General features: G+C 53.8%; 1 protein-coding gene across 1 annotated transcript in view; it reads right to left on the bottom strand.

Annotated features, from left to right (window-relative positions):
- The window catches only part of OLFM1 (olfactomedin 1), a gene marked incomplete at its 5' end in the record, with an annotated part of 35,111 nt that extends 26,767 nt beyond the window's left edge, over positions 1-8,344 (bottom strand). Inside the window, one exon of the mRNA XM_082492474.1 lies at positions 8,279-8,344. Within this exon, the coding sequence (XP_082348600.1) occupies positions 8,279-8,344 (66 nt within the window). The remainder of the gene's footprint in view (positions 1-8,278) is intronic.
- Positions 8,345-18,911: the final 10,567 nt, after the last annotated feature.

Below are 18,911 nucleotides of genomic sequence, written 5' to 3'. Positions count from 1 at the left end.
CAGCGGGGTAACAAGCACTCCTTTGCCTTCCTCTGGATTCCACCTGGACTAAAGAAAGACTCATTTCCTCCCAGTGCACGCAGGTAATTTCATTCCTATGCCCTTCGAATGCTTTGCAATGATTAAAGCTTCTGCAGACAGGGACGGTGAGGCACAGAAAGAGGGCTGCAGCCACAGGTCCCTGCTAAAGGAGGGAGCCCATTACTGGGAATCTTTTCCCAGTGCCCAGCACAGCGGCAGGGGGGAGGCCGGGCTCCGGCAGCGGTGGTCGGCAGAGCTGCTCTGCTCCGCTGCAGCAAACGCCTTTATGTCAGCTGAAAGGAGGGCTCTGCATGTAATAACGGGGGAGAGAGAAATCCAGGTGATTTTCTTTCTTGCTTGCTTCCAGCTTTTATGAAATAGCCAAAGCAGCAGGGTTTTTTTGGGGGGGACTCTTTTTTTCACTGGTAAGATAAAGGGAGTGACGGTAGGGACATCAAGAGATGGGCTGGTTTTCCAGACCTTTTCAGAAAGTTCAGTGGTTTCATGCATTAACAACCTGTGCCACGAGCAGGATGGTCCTGAGCCTGTAGGGTATAACCCGTGCTGGCAGGGAGGCACGGCCCTTCCCCAGCACGGTCGGGCTGCCGGCGGCACGGCCACGCAAGCTGTGCCCACGGCAGTGGCTCCAAAGCAGAGACCTGACAAAAAAAGAGGCTCCCAGAAATGCCGCCGTTTCCCCTTTTTAAGGGGCGAAGGGTTATTCAGCGGGAAGAGGCGGTGGCCGCTGCTGTGCAATGTCACCTCGTGCCGTGCGAGGTCGTGGGCACCAAGCAGGAAAATGACCTCTGTCATCTCAGCGCCTGAAGTAGGTGATGTGCAAACACGGAAACCTCTTCCCTACCCTAATGATTTCCCCGCTTTTAGAAGCCCAGCGGGGCAACAAAACGAAGCACAGACGGCAAAAAACCAGTAGGGACATGACCTCGGCGCGGGAGACCTGACATTGCCTTTGCTCGTGCTGGAGCAAATGAGAACAAACGCGAGTGAAATGGAGGAGGAGGAGACTCGAGATGACTTTTTGACCTGATAGCGTTCACTGACGAGGCTTGCCAGAGCAAAACAGGATCTGTCCTTAAAAGAGCAACTTTCCATCCTAACGCCTGCAGAAATCTCTTCGGTACCAGTTTTGCTGAACTGGTGGAGCTCACCGGTCTCCTGATCAGTTTGGGTTTGTTTGTTTGTTTGTTTTTTTTTTTTTGCACAGGGCATTGCCTCGGAAAAAAAAACAAAACACCTCGTGATGCCACGGAGTTTTTCTTGTCCCGATGCGCTGGCTCCAGCCGCCCTGCCCACGGGGGGGTAGGGGGGGAGGCAGAGCTGCCCTCCCTGTGCCTCTCCTGCGGTCGGCACAGTAAACAGCAGGGAGAGACGAACTCTTCGGGAACAAAAGATCTTCTTCGCATGCATATATTCTGAGCAGAGAAAGAGGAGGGAATGATAGATAAAAGCAAAGAACGGGGTCTTCCAAAATAGCTGCTTAGTGGAAAATCCCGCTGGTGGGAAGCGATAATGCAAAATGTGACTCTCTGCCTAAAGGAGCCCTACAAGGGTCCAGGTTTGCAAAGAGGCCAACACGTGTGTGTGTGTGTGTGTGTGTGTGTGTGAGTGTGCAGGACACAGCGGTCATTGTCTCCCTCTCCTGGCTGGTTCAGAGAAGAGGTGCTGAAGCTCCTGTTGCTCCCAAGCTTTTGTGGGAGCGGTGTCTGTAGACCCCAGCCAGAGAAGTCCTTTTAAATGCACGGTGAGAGGATGGGATCTGCTTTAAAATACGTACACCTGTATTTTAGCAGCCTCAAATCTTGCCGCTGCTCCAAGCTGGCTCAGTAAATACAAGCGGCGTCTCAGCTAACACCCAACATCTCCAGCGAGGAGGACGTGCCCAGCTCAGCTGGGTGCTCAGTGGAGGGCAGTGCCCCGGGCACCTTCCCAGGGCTGGCAGCTCCTGTCCCGGCAGCGCAGGGCTCAGGACTGTGGCAGGACACTCCGGTCTGCCCGGGAATTGCTCTGCAGTGCATGGCACAGCCCAGGCTCCAGCTCTGCCCAACCTCTCCTCTCCGCACTGGAGACCCGCAAGATGTGCTGTGCCCTCTGGCCAGGGGCTGCGGGAAAGCTCTGCCCTTTCCGGAAGGATCTTGCTGTGTAACATCAGGAATCCTCCTTAGATACTTGGACTTAAGTGACTTTTCTCCCGAGTTCCCTCCTGCAGTTGATGGAGGGGCTCTGAACGGGCCTCTGGAGGACTCGCTGCCTCCACTGACTCTTTGCATCCCTCCTGGAGTCCTGACTGCTGCCGGCTGCCAGAGTCCCCGTTGCTGCCCCACTGCCCGGTGCTGCTGCACTTGCAAAGCCGCGAGGACTGTGCGGGGGAAGAGGAGCTGTGGGGTGGAGAGGAGTCCACTTTCTGCCTGGCACCACAGGGTTGTGGGGGGCAGAGCCCTGGACTCTGCTCTTGAGAGAAAGACGATGTTTCTCATCCCTCTCTCAACTCAGTAAATGTTCACCCCCTTCCTCGCGCTCCCCACTCCCTGGGCATTGGGCAGGAGGTACCCGAAATCCCTCTGCACCAGCCTGGGGGCAGCAGGAGGGTTGTGAACAGTGCCAGGCAGAAGAGGCACCCACCTACCCCGGGAGGCAGCGCGGGCAAGTTCATCCTCACTAAGGAACGTACACTTTGTACCCGTCACCTTTGGAGCGTGGGACAGTCTTCTGTTGCATTTGCCGCGGGGCATCTGTCCCTCAGCAGGTCACAAATGCCACAGAACTGAACGGTACCAGGTTTCCCCGCTTTTTGGGTCTGACTTCCAAACGCCCTTGCTTTTTTGCCTGTTTTTTGTCACTGTCTGTGCTACCATCACTCACACAAGCCTCAGCCTTGGAGCTGGACCCTGTCACCTCGGCACTGTACCAACGCGGAGCAGACTTCCCCTCCTGTCACAGGGAGGGTACGGATGGAGCGACGGGCAAAGCGAATGAAGAAAAGAAAATGCCAAGACCCCAAAGCGCTTTGGAAACAATGAATGCGATGCTGCAGATCCCTGACAGCTCCCGGTGGGACTTTGTGTGAAACTGGTGCTGAGCTTGGCTCCAGGAGCAGCCGCATCTCCTCTCGGGAACAGACAGCCCAATGTGCTCCGGAAAGTTAACCCCCAGCTACAGCCACTGGGACTACTCCTTCCACACACCAAACACACTGCAAACCTCCCCTTTTGTTATCGGCACAGCAAGCAGAAACACTCCGCAGCAGCAAGAACACGCTCCTTGTGTTACACTGGAACAGAATAATCCCCTTTGCAGGTCTTCACTTCACTAAATCTGTGTTCAGCTAAAGCTGCTCTTGACATTAAACCCGTGCTCGAGCAGCGAGTGCCAATGCATGTCGGAGCCTCTGAGATAGATCGCGGCCCAGGAAAGTCGGCGCAGGTTTCGCGGGCGCGTCAGTGGGTTCCTGTTACTCAGATGTTTTGGTTCGGGATGATGATTATTTTTTTTTTTTTTTGGCATATTTCCCTGGGTCAGTCACACGCCTCCAGTCAGAAAGCGCCTTTACCCTGAAACCTAATTCTGCACGTTGCTTGCTAGAAGCCACAGCATCGCTCCGGGGGCCGCTCGCTGCTGCGTGTTCCCAGACCAAGCGCTGACACTTGCTATGCTCCCGCTCTTACCCTTCCTGGAGATCTTTTGCATTTTGACTGGTTTTGAATGCTGCCTCCCAGCTGGGATAGGGAGGGAGGCCGGGAGCCAGGACCTGGCTTCCCAACAGGGAGAAAGCTTCCCAGGGCCAAACCCCAGGACAAAGCTGGTCTGGGCACTGGGACCAGTGCTGCTGGGCTCAGCCGTGGGAGGGCAGTGGCAATGGCTACAGCCTGCACAAGGGGGAACATCAGGATTTTGAGGTGCTCTTCCCCCGTGGTCGGGATTTGCTGAGTCTGAGACACTGCGCCCCGGTTTCCCCAAGAGCATCTTCCCCTTTTTGGGGAACTGCTTGACTGTCTCGACCTCTTGGGCATCCCCCTGACCACCCGGGTCTCCCAAAGAGCCCGGCTGAGGCACCCACAGGCAACAAAGCCCAGAGGGACACTCCTCGGGCGTCCCTGTCCCTGCCTTCTTCCTTTTTGTTCACAGCTTCATCACAGCAGAGCAAAGCCAACACTTATCACTCATAACTTGAGAATTAGTTTCTTCCACTGTCAACGCAGTCTACAGCCTTCATCTATCTAATTCGCTCAGATAGTAATTAGTTTTGTATTACTTTACACAGTGATGCTAATACTGATTACAAGGACTGATAACTCCAGTAATAAATACGACCCAGGGCTGAAAATTACCTTTCTTTTATATTGGTTAAAGCTGAAGTTAGTGAAATGAGACACAAATTGGTTTATGAGATGAGGCAGCTGCCTCCTGTTACAGGCTGCGGATTTGCAGCTTAATCCTACACCAGTTTCCATGTGCCTCCCTGACAGGGGTGGGGAGAGCCCGGCCACCAAACTGGGCACTGGGAAGCCCCCCATGGGTGGAGGGGAGCCAGCACGGCCGGGCTGGGTGCTGAGGGGGGGTGGGGGGGGTGGGGCACAGGCAGCTTTGGGGAGGGCAGCGCACATCGCTGGCAGCTCCCCCCCTTCCCCTGAAAACAGCCCCAAGAGGGACCCGACGTGCTTTTAGGAAAATCAATAGCAAAATTGTTGGTATGTTGGTTTTTTTTGTTTTTTTTTTTTTTTTTGTTTGTTTTTTTTTTTTTTTCCTTGCAGAAGCCCTGGATGTTTAATAACTGCCTGCTCCAGGAAAGTATTTCTTTCCGCGTGGTTCCAGTGATTACGGGGTACGGGGATGTCAGAGCGGCGGCTGCCCCGCTCTGCGCCTGCGAAACTTTGAGGAACACAAAGAGGTTTTTACTGGTACTATCCCAGCAGCTCACCAGCAAGCACGAGGACCAAAGGACAGGTTGGACAGACAGACAGAGAAGCAGATGGCATCCTAGACCCCCTCTGCCCATACCTCTGGCTTCACTACAGCAGCCCAAACCCTCTGCCCTTCTGGCAGCGCTATCTTTCTGCACGTGACAAGCAGATCCTTAGAGAGCGTAAGTTGGCTCTGCTCCTTCACGGCCACCAGGAGAGCCGCCCTGCGTCTCACCGAGAAGAAGACAAGGAGAGAAAGCCCCGCGCTTTGCCAGGGAACCCTCTGCCCGCACAGCCATGGCGAGGGTGCTGCACCCCAAGGTGCCCAGAGCAGCAGCTCTGCCCTCCCTCCCCAGCCCAGCACCCCCCCTCCGCCACCGCACCCTGCACCCAGCCCGTTCGACTCAGCCGAAAATATTTGTCATTTCAGGTTTTGACCTATGGAGAGCCAAGGCAAAGGGGCAAGACAAACTGGGAGCCCTTTGGCAGCTAGAAGAAATCCCAGAGCCTCGTGCAGGTCTCACCCTGGGCCAGGGCTCCCGCTGATCCCCCCCCCCCCAAGCCCTGCCTGCCCGGGGCATGCGGGGGATGGAGGGGCAGGCGGGGGCTTCTGCAAAGGACTGGGGTGTTGGGGAGCACGTGGGGGCAGGTGTCCCCTTGTTCCTCACCCACCTTAGGCAGATCTCAAAGTCCCTACCGAACCTGGGGGTGCAGGTGCATCCTTCCTCCCACCCGGGGGGGGGACCATCAGAGGATGCTGCAGTACCAGTACCCTGAAGGCAACTCCCTCCCCTCCACGAGGAGAGCTTTCCCAGCACCCAGCTGGAAGGACAGCCATGTGCTCACCCCCTCCAGCCCCATTTAACAACCGTCCCTCTCCCCACTTCCTTTCTTGTGCGCTGGCCTGCCAGTGTCACTGCAGGGAGGGAGAGGAGGGGACAGCAGTAGCATCTGCATCATCAGGGAAAGCTGCCTAAATCAGCAACCTCTCTTCCTCGAACCTCCATCCCTCCTCCCCCCGGCATGGGATCTCTGTAGGAGATGGAAGAGACTCCACGCGTGTGATGGAGATGTGAACCCGGCACCGAATTAAACGTGGAAGACGCTGAGCTGGGCGGTGCCAGGGCTGAAAGGCGTATTTGGGGATTGCATCTGGCAGCTGTGCTACAGAAATGAGATGCTCAAACTCTGAAAGGGTTCTGCAGTGCCAAGCGAGCCAGCAGGCACGCCGGCGGGAGAGCTCTGCGCGGGGCCTGGCGGGACTCAGGTACCTGCAGGCAGCAGAGCCCCGGTAGCCACTGCAACCCAGAAACCAGCCCCAGCCCAGCCCAAAGCAGCTCAGGGCTTTCGCAGGGGCTTCCCACCTCCCGCCAGTGGGCAGGGACGGAACTCAGCCAAAGTCAGCTCTCGGCGCTCAGCCCCACGGTTCGCAGCAGATTTGATCCCCCATCCCCACCCTGACTTAAAGTTGGCTGAAAAGTTGGAGTGCTGCATTCACCAAAAAAAAAAAAAAAAAAAAAAAAAAAAAAAAAAAGCAAGCAAGAAAAGGACAAAGTAGCCAGGCACAGCAGCGTCCTTGGCACAAGAGGTGGTAACTCAGTGTCCTTGAAAGACACCAGAAATGCAGAGAGATGGGGGCTGCCAAGGCTGAAAAGGGATGCTGAGAGCCCCTGGGGAGGGGGCCACCACCCAGGCCCCCCGGCTGCGGGCGCACTCCCTGGGGCTGGGCAGGATGGCAGGCCGGAGGGGCAAAGGGGCAGCCCCACCAGACCGCTTGGCCAGGATGCTGCCATGGCTGTACCCTTGGCCGGGTGCGTAGCGTGAAGCCCCTTTTTGCTGATTCCCGAGCAAAGCTGGCGGTCGCTGGCTGCTTTGTCCAGCGCGGCGCATGCGCGCTCCCCGTGCATCCTCTCGCACACAATGGGCTGCTCCTGGGCACTCACTTGCAGCTCTGGTTCCTTCCCACCCCTCCTCATCCACACGGCTCTTGGATTTCTTTTCTCCCCCCCCCCCCCCCCCAAATTACTGCCTCCTCATCCCTTCTCTGGAGGGCTCCATGCAATTAAGGCAGCTCTTACTTTAGCCATTTCTTCCTGGGGGCAGCAGAAATACTCTGAGGGTGCAAAGCCCAAAGGCTGCAGCTACTGAAACTTCAGCAATAGAGCAGTGACAGGAGAGCGCATTGTCAGCAGGAGAAAGGAAAAAAATAATCTACATAAAGCATCCAGGATGAGAGCCCAGCTGCTAATTGCTCCTACACTAAGAAGCCTCCATTCCCCTCCTATTTATAGCTTCTTTTTCTTTCTTCTTTTGCTTCCAGGCAGCATCACAATTAACCCCACCATCTAGAGCATCCTCTTGCAATTACTTTTCTTCCTTTCCTCCACGACTGGAGAAAAAAAAAAAATCACCCCCAAAGACCACCTCCCTGCCTGCCTCTCCCCAATTAGCTTAAGTCAAATGGAGTTTTATTTCCACTTGCAAGAGATGGCTTTTGTGTGCCTCCTTCCCTGCTCCCTCCTCCCACCCCGAGCCCCACTACTCACTCAGTCCAGGGGCTGGGACAGTAAATGCAAGCATTAAAATCCAGTTAAAAAAATATTTATATATATATATAAATAAATAAATGGCAGAGGGGGGAGAGGGAGATAAATAAGATGCTCCTCTCTCCCACAAGCCTGTCACAGATGGAAACATCAAGGGACGTTTAAATGTCACCGAAAATCAGCCAAGCTACCCCCACACGAGGAGCTGGTGTGGAGGGGGTGGTGGTGTGTGTGTGTGTGTGGGGGGGGGGGGGGTGACGAGGAGGGACCGCCACCGTACACTCCCGTCTCGTCCCTGCGGGGACCCGGGACAGACAGCCCTGAACTTCGCCGAGCCCTGCAGTGGCGACGGGGGTCCCGCTGCCCCCCCAGCCCCGCACGGCAACTTTCCCCGCAAGCGGGGCGGGCAGGTACCCCCCTCCCCCCCCCAAACCACCCGGGGGGGGGGGGGCACGCCGGGGCAGCCCCCTTCTCTCCTCGGCTCTGGTGTCCGGTCCCCTGAAGCCCCCCCAACCTGCTCCCCAGCATCCTCCGCTCCCCCCCCCCCTTTCCCCCCTGCCCTTCCCCGGCCCGGAGGGTCCTTTGCACCGCGGGCTGAGCATCCCTCTTCGCGGGGGGAGGGGGGATGCTCGGGGAGGGGGGCACGAAGGTGCCTCTTCCTATTCCAGTTTGCTTTTGTGCTCTCGAGGTTTAATAGAAAATGGCGTTGGGGAGAAAGGGAGAGAAAGGGGGTGGGGGGGGGGTTGGTGGGGGGGGTGTGTGTGTGTGGGAAAAAGCAAGAGAGAAACCTACTTGAGTGAGTTCTGTGCCCATGAGGATGAGGAAGCAGAGGGTCAGGAGCTTGCTTGCCGGTTGCATGTCTCGCACCCCGTCCTAGGCACCTTGCATACAGATCTCCTCCCGGGCGAGCCTCCCCGTGCCGGTCCCCGAGCGCCTCGCTGCCTCCTCAGTCCTTTAGTCTTATTAGGATTTTAATTTAAGGGGAAAAAAAAAAAAAAAAAGACAACAACAACAAAAAAAGACAACAAAATGCAATTAAAAAAAAAAAAATCAGAATGATTTTCCCGGCGGCTCTCAGCACCCCCAGGAAGCAATGCAAGAAATCTGCTTAGCAGAGCCTTCACTTTGCATATTTATTGGGATCCCAGTTTCTCTCCTCTGCTCTCGGTGCTGGCTCTCCGGCAATATTTTTTTTTTTTTTTAATTTTTTTTTCTTAATGGCTCCCCCGATCGAAAGGCGTTTGCGAGGAGAAATTCACCGGAGCACGAAATGATTATCTCTGCTATTGCCAAAAGTTTGCCTTGAAAAAGGAGGGGGGGGGGGGGGGGGGGGGGGAGGGGGTGATGGGGAGAGGACAGGGATTAAAAAAAAAAAAAAAAAAAGGAAAGGAAAGGAATTGGTAGGGCTGGCTACTAGCAGGGGATGGCTGTGGAACAGGATGTGACATCAACTAAGGCGGGGGAAATTTAACTAAACACGGCAAAGGGAGAGGGGGAAAGGCGGCCTCGGCAGCGGCGGTGCAGGGGGAGCGCGGCCGGGCGGGGGAATGCTGCGGGGGGAGCAGGGCTGGGGCTCGGGGGGGGGGGGTAACCCCCTCCCTCCTTCCCTCCCTGCCACCCGGCAGCTTTAGGACCTGCTCAGGTGCCCCCTTCTCTCCGGGGGTGCCTCGGGGGGGTGTGTGTGGGGGGGGTGCAGAGGGATCTCATCCCCCCCCCCCCCCCCTTTCCAAGCACCAATCCCCAAGCAAAGATGCCTTCCCAAACTGAGCCCTCCAGAAGCAACATCCACTGTGAGGCTCAGATCCAAATTAATTTAAGGCAGTAGGAGCACGGTGACCACCCTCTTGCCCTGCAGGGCATCCTCCCGGGCATCCGCTCCCAGCACCCTGCCAGGGTCCTGCTGGTGCACCCGGGCAGGGGGGGGCTGCAGGCAGTGCCCTTCCCCTCCCCAAGGCCCCTGGGGACTGCTTACCCCTCATTTCTCTCACACACACTCCTTGAATGCTTTCCTAATCACACTTTTCCCAGGACCTCATAAATACTATTAAGTCTCTCAGTATCTGGCAGTGCAGGTGAACAGCATCATCCCCCCTTTCCAGAGGTTAGAAACGTAATGCAGATCTCGTTCTCTTAATGGTTATTGAATGCTTTAATAGAAATCACTTGCCACAGGCCTGCAATTAGCAGAGGACCTGCAAGAGGATTTTCCCCCTTGATTGCTCACTGCAAAGGGTTCTTTCTTCTGGAGTCCTCTGGTACTGGTTATTACTGGAGCAGGAGATGGGTCCCCTGCAGTGATGAGCTGACACAGGGCCTTTTCCAAGTCCCGGGATGGCAGAGCCCGGCGTTCAGCAGAAAGTGGGAAGTTTGCAGCACGGTGATCCCAGGCTGGGGCTCAGCGGGGACAAAGCGCCGAGAACAAACTGGAAGAAGACTTCTGTGTGTTGCCATCAGCAAATGTCCTAGGGAAGGTTGCCCCGGACCTTCTAAGAGCGGGTGTCAGCAGCACCCTGCAGCTTCAGGCAGCTCTTCTCTAGGAAGGTAATAAACACATCAGTGTAAAGAAAGCTTAGAGAAAGGCAGTCTAGAGAGCAGCCGTGGGAAAGCTGGAGTGGCTGACTACCCTACATAGATCCGTCTTTAATATACTTCCCTCAGCACCTCCCTTTAAGGTCAATGCTTTATAGCCCATAAAAGCTGAGGACCTTTAAAAAGCATTAAGCTCCCCTTGACTTTATCAAGAGCAGCGCAATGAGGCCAAAAGCATCAGTGTTACGATGGGGTTTGAACACATGCTGCTCTGGCGCCTTAGAAGTTTTGGTTTGTTTTTTTTTTTTTTTTTTTTACCACGGCCATCACCTTCCCTCTGGCAGTGCTCTCAGTGGGATGCGCTGCCGGTGAACTGGTTCTCACCAAAAATCAGGGGAGGGGAAGGAAAGGGAACTAGCGAGCTACACATGGCTGTATTTCTCTGCTGGGTGCACTGTTTGAAGTGCCTTCAAAAGCCACCTGAGCAGCGTCCTGTTAACCCTGTGACACAAGGCGGCACGTTGTTGATGCAGCTCAGGATGCACCGTGTGCACTCAGGTACAGCTGGAGCTCACGGGGCTTAAAATAGATTCGAGACTCACAATGAGAGTTTCTTCTGTAGAAAAAATTTCAATCATGAGATCAGCTTCGCCTTAAGTTGCTGGGACCATGGAGGGTGACATCAGTTTGGGTGTCTTAGACCTCAGAACAGAAGAATCCCCCTTGTTTTCCGCAGCGGTACCAGATGAGGCTCTGAAACAGCACCTTTTCCAAGGAAGCAACAGCACGTCCCCAAAGGGGAATCTCTTTTCTCCCCCTCCTTTGTTTTTATACACATCTCGCTTCATTGACCTTCATGGTGATAGTCACGGCTTGCACCTGGGTAAATGACGAAAGCATCAGCTCTGCAATTTGTTTTAATTTATTCCTCTTTTGAAGTCTTTCTCGGTTAATATCAAGAACCTTGTTACTGAACTTGAGCTCCAGGCTCCAGAGTGTGAGCCCCTGTAAGGTCCTTGCTCCAGCAAAGAGCCCTGTCCCATGGAGCTGCACTCCCAGGACGTAAATCACAGAAACCGAGAAATAAAAGAAAAAATTTGCCCAGTGTGACACAGCAGAGGAGCTCGGAAACACAACCCAGATCTTTTGATTCCCGCGGTGTCTTACCCAGACTTTGAAAAATACCTCCAGAACTTTGGAAAGGGTTCAAGGTCTGGAGAACCTGCCTGTGGAGCGGGACTAAAGATGCTCCAGCTCTTTCACCAGCAAAAGGGAGGCTGCCTGGGGGAAGGTTTCTGTACATGAAGGCTCTTTTATCTGATAAAGTCAAAGCAAGAGTTCACGGTTTGGAGTAGAAATAGGACCTGTTTTTTCCTCAGGGGAGGATAATCAGACTGTGAAATAACTCAGCTGAAGGCACGGTGCCTTCTCCATTGCTTGACATAGTTAAATCAGAGCCAAGAGCCTTTCCGAAAGACGCATCCCGGCCCCTCCAGAAATCACAGGCACGGTGCCTTCAATGAAACCCCGCTGTGTGACGCAGGAGAGGAGATCAAAACCGCTCCTGGTTCCGCTTCTTGATTTATAAGATGCAATTTAGGCTGGCACCCTGCTCTCTACACCACGCTGCCCTCCAGAGCAGCCCACTGCCGGGATGCAAACTTGCTGGGATGCATCCCGATGCAAAAGCACCGCATGGGCAGGGGACGGTAGGGGATGGCGGAGGATGGCGGGGGGCATCAGGCAGCCCCTTCCTCTGCACCAGGAACCGGAGGGATCTGTAGAGCCCCAGCGTGGGCAGCTGGGAGGACCGAGCTGGTGCTGCCGTGCATTGCTGGGGAGGGACACAGGCACGTGGTTCCCTCTTTGGGTCTCGACGTAGGATGCTGAAGCTCCCCTGGCAGCCAGCGAGCCCCTGCCTGACCCTGCCTCCCTCTGCGGGGGTTTCGTCTGGTTTGGTCCTTTCACAGTGGACCTCACAGAGCCCCGTCCGCTGCTTTCCCTGCGCAGGGCCAGACGGTGGCCCTTAATTCACACGGCCTAGTTCTCTCTGCCCTTTACAAGGATCTAGATGTAGAGAACAAGACTCTCTATTTTCCCCTCAAAAAGCAGGCTGCTGGTCTCCCTCGCCGGGAGCTTTCCGGGCTCTGCAATCGCTACTCACCCCCCACCTCTGAAAACCTCTAGTGGAGCCAAGTGCCTCTTGCTCGCTGGGGTCCTGCTCTCTTCCTCTCTGCTGAGATGAAGGCTATTCCAGACACGGTGAAAATAGCTTTGTTACCTACGGAAAGGCACATTTCAGACTCAATCTTTTCAAAAGACCTGTTTTCACACTCATTTGTCCTGCTTTTTGTATAAATTCCGTGAAAAAGGCTTCCTGTCTTTTTTTGTGCCCTTTCCCCTGAAATTTCGGTGTCAGGTGTACCAGGGCAAACCTTTACTGAAGATGGGGACGTTGAGATGCTCCTTAAGCCCGGCCTTGCTCTTTGCTGCTCCCTGCACGGGCGCCTCCTGCAGAAAACCACGGGAAAGCGAATTTCTTCCCTAGAAGTGGGTTCCCTGCCTGGTTCCCCCCCACACAGCGTATGAACATACTGGTACTGCCCAATTTTTCTTCACTGGGATGTCAAGGGCTGCCCCACACCGGGGAGGGACTCTCCCAGGGCCCCCAGCCTGGGGTGCTTGAGCTGATTCACAGGAGCCAGGGTGGCTGTCAGGAAAACCTGAGAGGTGAAAGTCAGCTCTGGCAGCACTCAGAGGACAAAAGAAGGCCAACTCAATGCAACAGGAGAGATCTTCCACTTGGAAAAATTTGGACAAAGAAGTAGGGGGCTTTCAGCAGCCCCAGGCTGGATATGATGACACCAACAGTCCTTCAGCCCTTGTATTTAGCCTCATCCCCTGCTTGTGACAGCAAGGAGGGATGGAGAGCAACGTGAGACTCCGGGAGCAACCGTGAATAATTTCCACATTCAATGTCCTCACCGGTGTGAAACAGGCAACCAAATTCATGGGACAGGTTTTGCAGCAGCTCCAAGGGAGACACAACCGTTTTCGAACATGAACCCCAAGGAGACTACTTCATGGACCCATTTAGGGATATACATTTGTAAAACCTTCCCGTCTCCTCCCTTCTTCACCACTCTCATACAATCAGTGAGCCCAGATGGATCTTGTCCCCTCCCGGGGACGCTGGCTCAGCTCGCATTTTGCCGGTGGTCCTTCAAGGGCTGCCCGGTGGAAAATTGATTTTCCAACTAGACCCAAAGTATCGATCCCTTTGTCAGAAAAAAGCCAGGGGGAGAGATGCCAGGAACGAGCATCGCTGTCATGGGGCTTCAGAGTGTGTGACGGGAGGACTCGCTGCAGGGACCCCTCTGGGAGCACTCATTCAGCACGCGGTGATGGGTTAGCAGCATCTGATACTCAAGGAGCGGGCAATCTATCCTCAGAGGAAATCATACCCGTGTGATCCTCCTGAACAGCCCATTTCAGACAGACAGCCTCAATGATGAACGCAGGACGTTTTCTTCTAGCAGTCTGGAGGCCACCGTGGCTGCCCGTGCAATAGATTTTCCTCTTATCTTCTCTTAGAAATTGCCTCTGGATCCCAGCTGCAGGCACTGGGGGTGAATTTCTCCATTGGTGGTTTTTAATGGCATCAAGCCGAAAGAAGGCAAAACCTGGTGTTTCTTAGAAAATCGACCCACTCTAGTAGATGATGCTAATATGGACAGTAGGGGTGGAGACACCTGAACAAAGATGTACATCCAGCCTGCCCGTGGTCACTTTGTGTCCTTTTCCTTCCCTTACAAAGTGGAAATGCTTTTGGAAAATACCCCAGTTTTGTTGCAAGTTTATGCAGCATGTAGTCCAAAGTGGCTCTGGGCCACTATCAGGCAGTGCTGGGGTCCAACGAGTAAATCTAAATTAAGGCACTTCCTCCTGTTTCATTCCCAACTTCTGTAGCATCCCTGGCGAGGGTGCGGGCTCGGCTCTGCTCCCTCTCCGGGGGGAAAGGCGCCACAGAGCCGTACGTGCTGCTTTAAGGCAGGGCTCCATGTACCTCGGGCAGAGCATCACCATAACGTGATGCGGCAGTTGCTAAGGTAACAGCACCAACATATTTTTTTCATGAATAGCAAAGCAAATTGTCATGGAACAGTAAAACCCACATACGTTGCCAGGATATATGGTTCTGTTGCCCCAGGGTTACATGTATTTACAGGCTGTTGATTCTTTTTTTTTTCCCCATCTTGAAAAACGATTCTACATGTGCCCACATACTGTTTATGTCCAGAAACATCTTGTTTGCAGCTACCGTTGTCCACTCACGACAGAGACGCCAAGCTGACGCAGCGTGTTTGGCCAATGCACACGAGGGGACTTCATCCGGATCTTCCAAACTGCCCCCGCGCCTGAGCCTGCTCTTCGCTTTGCTCTTTCACTGCCCCACCTGAACACATCTTCAACAGCTGACCCCCCTAATGCCTCCCCATTCGTGTTGGTGGGTTTTACATTTGGTCCCAAAGTACGAAGGGCTGAGGAACACCAGTGAGCAGTGGCCGTTTCCCTGTTCCTGGCTCTCGGCACCGGCGCCAAGCACGTGGCTCCTCGCAGAGCTGTCTGCGCTGGGCTGTCTCTCCGCTCTTGGGGGATGGCTTCCAGCCCACAGCATCTTCCTGCCACAGCCTCTGCCAGCTCTGCCCCTCCTGGGACGTCCCCTCCTCACCTTTGTCACCCGCAGGAGAGGCTCTATGGACATAGAGAATGCACTGGTCATGAGGTTGGCATGGAAGAGGCATGGGTTAGCCAAGTCGGAAAGGTGACAACACCCCCAGGTCCCACACAGACTGGGTGGGAAGGACCACGAGGCAGGAGTAGAGCTCTCCCCGCTCCAGCTGGAAGCGGGAGCTGGAGAAGGTTATGTTTTTTCCTCGGCGCTGAGCACGGGCAGAGGTAATGCTCAGGGCGAGGGACTCGGTCGCAGCGTCAGCAGCGGGCGGTGGGGAGCAGAGCTGTGGGGGTCAGCAGCAGCCTCTGCCCAGGGGGGACACGATGCTTCGGGAAATGCCTTCCCATAGGCACTGCGGCCACAGTCTGCTCACGTCTTCGCTGCAGAATGGATGTCCACACGGACACCGGAAAAGCTGCCTCAGTATCTGCCCATACCCTGAAGTGCTGTAAACAACCTAGGGCCAATTTCAGCTCATTTCAGGCAACTTTCACAGATTTATCTCCTTTTCTGAGGACCCGATCTCTCGGGCAGTTGGTTTGGGGCCAGGCAAGGCCACTTCCCACGCATTTTCACCTGCTGTCTCAGTACTGGGAATTCAGAAAGCTCCCAAAGGACAGAGGAATGAAAAGAAGATGCATCACGTGTGCATCTGAACACATGGCATGCTTTTTTATTTTTTCTGCTAAGAAAACATCTCTCATTCTTCGCAGCTCTTCACCTTCCTGCTCAGAAGTGGGTTGAGGAGCAGACACCACCAGACTTCATTTCATCCACTAATGCTTCAGGGAGACCGAGTGGGAACAGGTCAGAAACCAGCAGCATGTGTGAGGAATGGTAAGAACCAGCCTTTTCCATCCGAGAGAAGAAATGATATAGCAGCTGAAGGAACGGGGAGGTGCAGAAGACAAATAGTGGGAAGGGAACTGGAAAAGGCAGACCTAATGGAAACAGAAAAACCGAACCCTACCCAGGTTAAATTTTTTAGAATGTTTGCAGCTCATCTCTTTGTTTGCTGCACTGAATCGGCACATGGCTGGCAGCGGTGAAGAGGACGGGGCGATGGATGGAGGTGGGAGACAGCAGCCCCAGTGGCATCCAGTCCCGGCAGCATCCAGCCCCGGCAGCATCCAGCCCCGGCAGCATCCCACCTTGCCACCACAGCCAGCTGCGCGCCTCCGGTTTCTGCGAGATGCCGATCCTTTCCCCGTTGTCACATGAAGTCTCAGACGACCCCAAGGCGAAGTCTGCTCTGCCAACTGCAGTGCCCCAGGCAGGAATAGATTTGTTACAGTCTTCTCCCTATAATTCATCTTGAGTTCCCTTTTCCCAGTGCAAACAACATGCAGGTATTTTGCCTTTGTGTCCTAGCGACTTCCCAGAGTCTTTACAGGTGTATCCAAAATTTCCAGATGGTTGCACAGCTAGTTCCATTAGCAGCATTGTGGTTTCCTTTGCTTTCTGGTACGGTTGTATTTTTTCCCTCATCAAATGCTTCAGTCCAAGCCTCACAGTTGGAAATTTTGTTTTGCTGCTTTTAAAGAGTAGAACAGTGCCTTTCCTGGCCTCCTCATTACCCAAATAATTCAAGGACCTGAGCAAGAGAGATAAAACCCCATGCCAGGCAAACCTGGAGCAGGAGGGCAGAATTTTCTGAAGCAGCCGGTCACAGCTCCTGTGCAAACATTGCCTTCCTTCCCGGCACTTTAAAGTGGTTTTTGCATTTGATGTATTCTCTCCGAAAGAAAACAAAATCCACATTAGCAGGTTTTAAAGGGTCTGCAAGCTTCCCAGCAGCCTTAAACGCACACGAGGATTAATGCTGCGTGATAACACACTCTGCTACCCAAGGCAGGCAAAACCTCCGGCATATTCCCGCTGTTGGTGACACCTGGAGGGAATCCACACTTTATACCCCGTTTTCGTATCAATAAATGGGGTCACGGAGGATAACAACTAACATCAGAGACCCAACGAGCCCGAGTCACGCAGGGAAGATTGCCTGGTGCAGTTTAGCAGCCTGATCTCTTTTAAAATAGCACTAAATTGTGCATCCTTGCTTGCGAAGGCGCTTGCTTGGGAAAGATTTCAGCAGGCAAAGAATAGCTGGGAAAGGTGAGAGTCAAGTCATTTTGCAGAGTTTACCTCTTTCTTTTTATTTGTGGTACACGGATAACAGGCTCTCTGACTGGTTTAGGAGGCTTTGGTGTGCTCTCCACAAGTTTCCATGGCATTTCTGGAGGGCAGCTACTAGATGGAACGCAGTATGTGCCACCCTTGGGGGTTCTGCCCTCTCAGACGTTTTGCAACTACTGGAAAGATGCACAAAGCCTCGTACAAATAAAATAAAATAAAATAAAATAAGAATAAAAATGAAAAAAAAAATTAAAAGAAAAACAACACATTCCTGAATTTCCAGAAGTCATATTGGCTCATAGGGAGGGAAGTGCAGACAACAGCTTACGTTGCTAAAAAACCCCCAAGTTTGCACTGTTTTGGGTTCAGCATTTTAGCCAACTGCTAAGAACTTTAGAGTAAATCTCAGCATTTCCCGGGGCCCAGATTGCATATTGGACCATATACCCTGAAATGTTTTTATTTAATTTGAGTCCACATTATGCTGCCTACATATGGTGACACACACATTTCATTTTATGTAGCAGATGCTGCTTTGCTATTGAGAATGTAATATACTGAGTACATTATAGTATCATTTGGTCTAGGGTAACTGCAGTGTTTTTTAACTCTGATTAGCCTTAATTTTAAACCTGATTTCGTAAGGAAATGAAGCCTATGACATGCCGCTCTGTGTGCATGCTGGTGCATGCTGTGCATCCATTCCCTTGTCCATCATTCTCCTGTTTCTTTAGAGCTGGGGGCCAATTTCAACGCAGCCGGGGAAAACCCAGTCTGCTTCCCCTCGTACTGCATAAAATGGCTTCACGTGGGAGATGAAGTTCGCAATACAGGTTCACGAGTCCTGGGAAGCCGAGCTGACATAGCGCTTTCCCCTAAACCGTAAGCACTCCTGAAAATTAGGGAGATAAGGGTCATAAGGCCGTTCTCCAGCAGCACCTGGGCAGAGGTGTCAGTCAGGCTGAGTTGTGCCTCTCTGCATAAGGACAACAGCCCATCTCTGTTTGAATTAGGAGCTGATTAAAGTCTACAAGTGATTTCAGCTTTGCTGACCTCCCTGCTAGCTCACCCTGTGGTCCCCCAGTCTCCGCAGAGACCGGTTTCCCGTTCCAGCAGCAGTGGTGCCGCATCGGGGCAGTGCCGGCATCACGGGGCTGATGTTCGGCCACGGCTCCGGCTCCGTCCCGCTGATCGCGTCCAGCCCGCCCGCTCTCGTTTTCAGGCGATTCCCGCAGAATCCGCTGAGCTCTTGTCGGGGGCAGCGGGGCGCAGCTGTGACTGAACCCAATTGCACTGGGAAAGCCAGGCGGTGTTTTTTTTCTGCAGCTGATTTTGATGGCGCTCTGCGCTTCTCTGACACTTCTCAGCGAAATATCATGAGAGAATAAACAGCAGAATAACCAGGCGCCCACGCCTGCCGGTCAGCTGGCACAAACAAGAGCTTGGTCCTTCTTTAGGAGACCAGACACGGTGGGATCTTCCCTCCACGGGTCTCCAGGGCTTGGACCAAAGGGTTTGGGCACCAGGCTTGTGTGCCGTGGGGAGCGGGTACCCGGGAGGACGAGCTGGCGGCATCCCCGCGCTCACCTTGTGGGGACCCCCCCTGCCCCGACGCCGGGCTGACGGCACACCAGCCGCCCCATGGGCTGTGCCCGCCGCGGCGGAGACGATGCCGGGGCTGATGCACGGCACAGGCAGAACCCCTGGCTCCGCACAGCCCCGAATTCATGAACTCTGCCATGATACAGTACAGACCAGGCCAAGAAGGGCCATAAACAGCACTTAGTGATGCATAATATATGAAAATGCCTCATGCTGAGCTTTTAGATACAGAAAGATTTTTTTTTCTCTCTCTTAATACAACTACAACATTCTCCTGCAGCCATGGAAGCACCATCATAAATATTTAAGAGGAGGTTTAAAAGACCCAGTCTGTGCAGATTGCATATTTATGGCCACCAAACCCCTGACCTTTAGGTTTAGGGTACGGCATACATAAAACAGCCTTCTTAAACTGTACACCAC

Source organism: Vanellus vanellus (assembly GCF_965231255.1).
Source record: "Vanellus vanellus genome assembly, chromosome: 18".
NCBI classification, from domain to species: Eukaryota; Metazoa; Chordata; class Aves; order Charadriiformes; family Charadriidae; genus Vanellus; species Vanellus vanellus.
The sequence above is the reverse complement of the archived record's forward strand: the minus strand, read 5'-3'. Positions and strand labels throughout refer to the sequence as shown.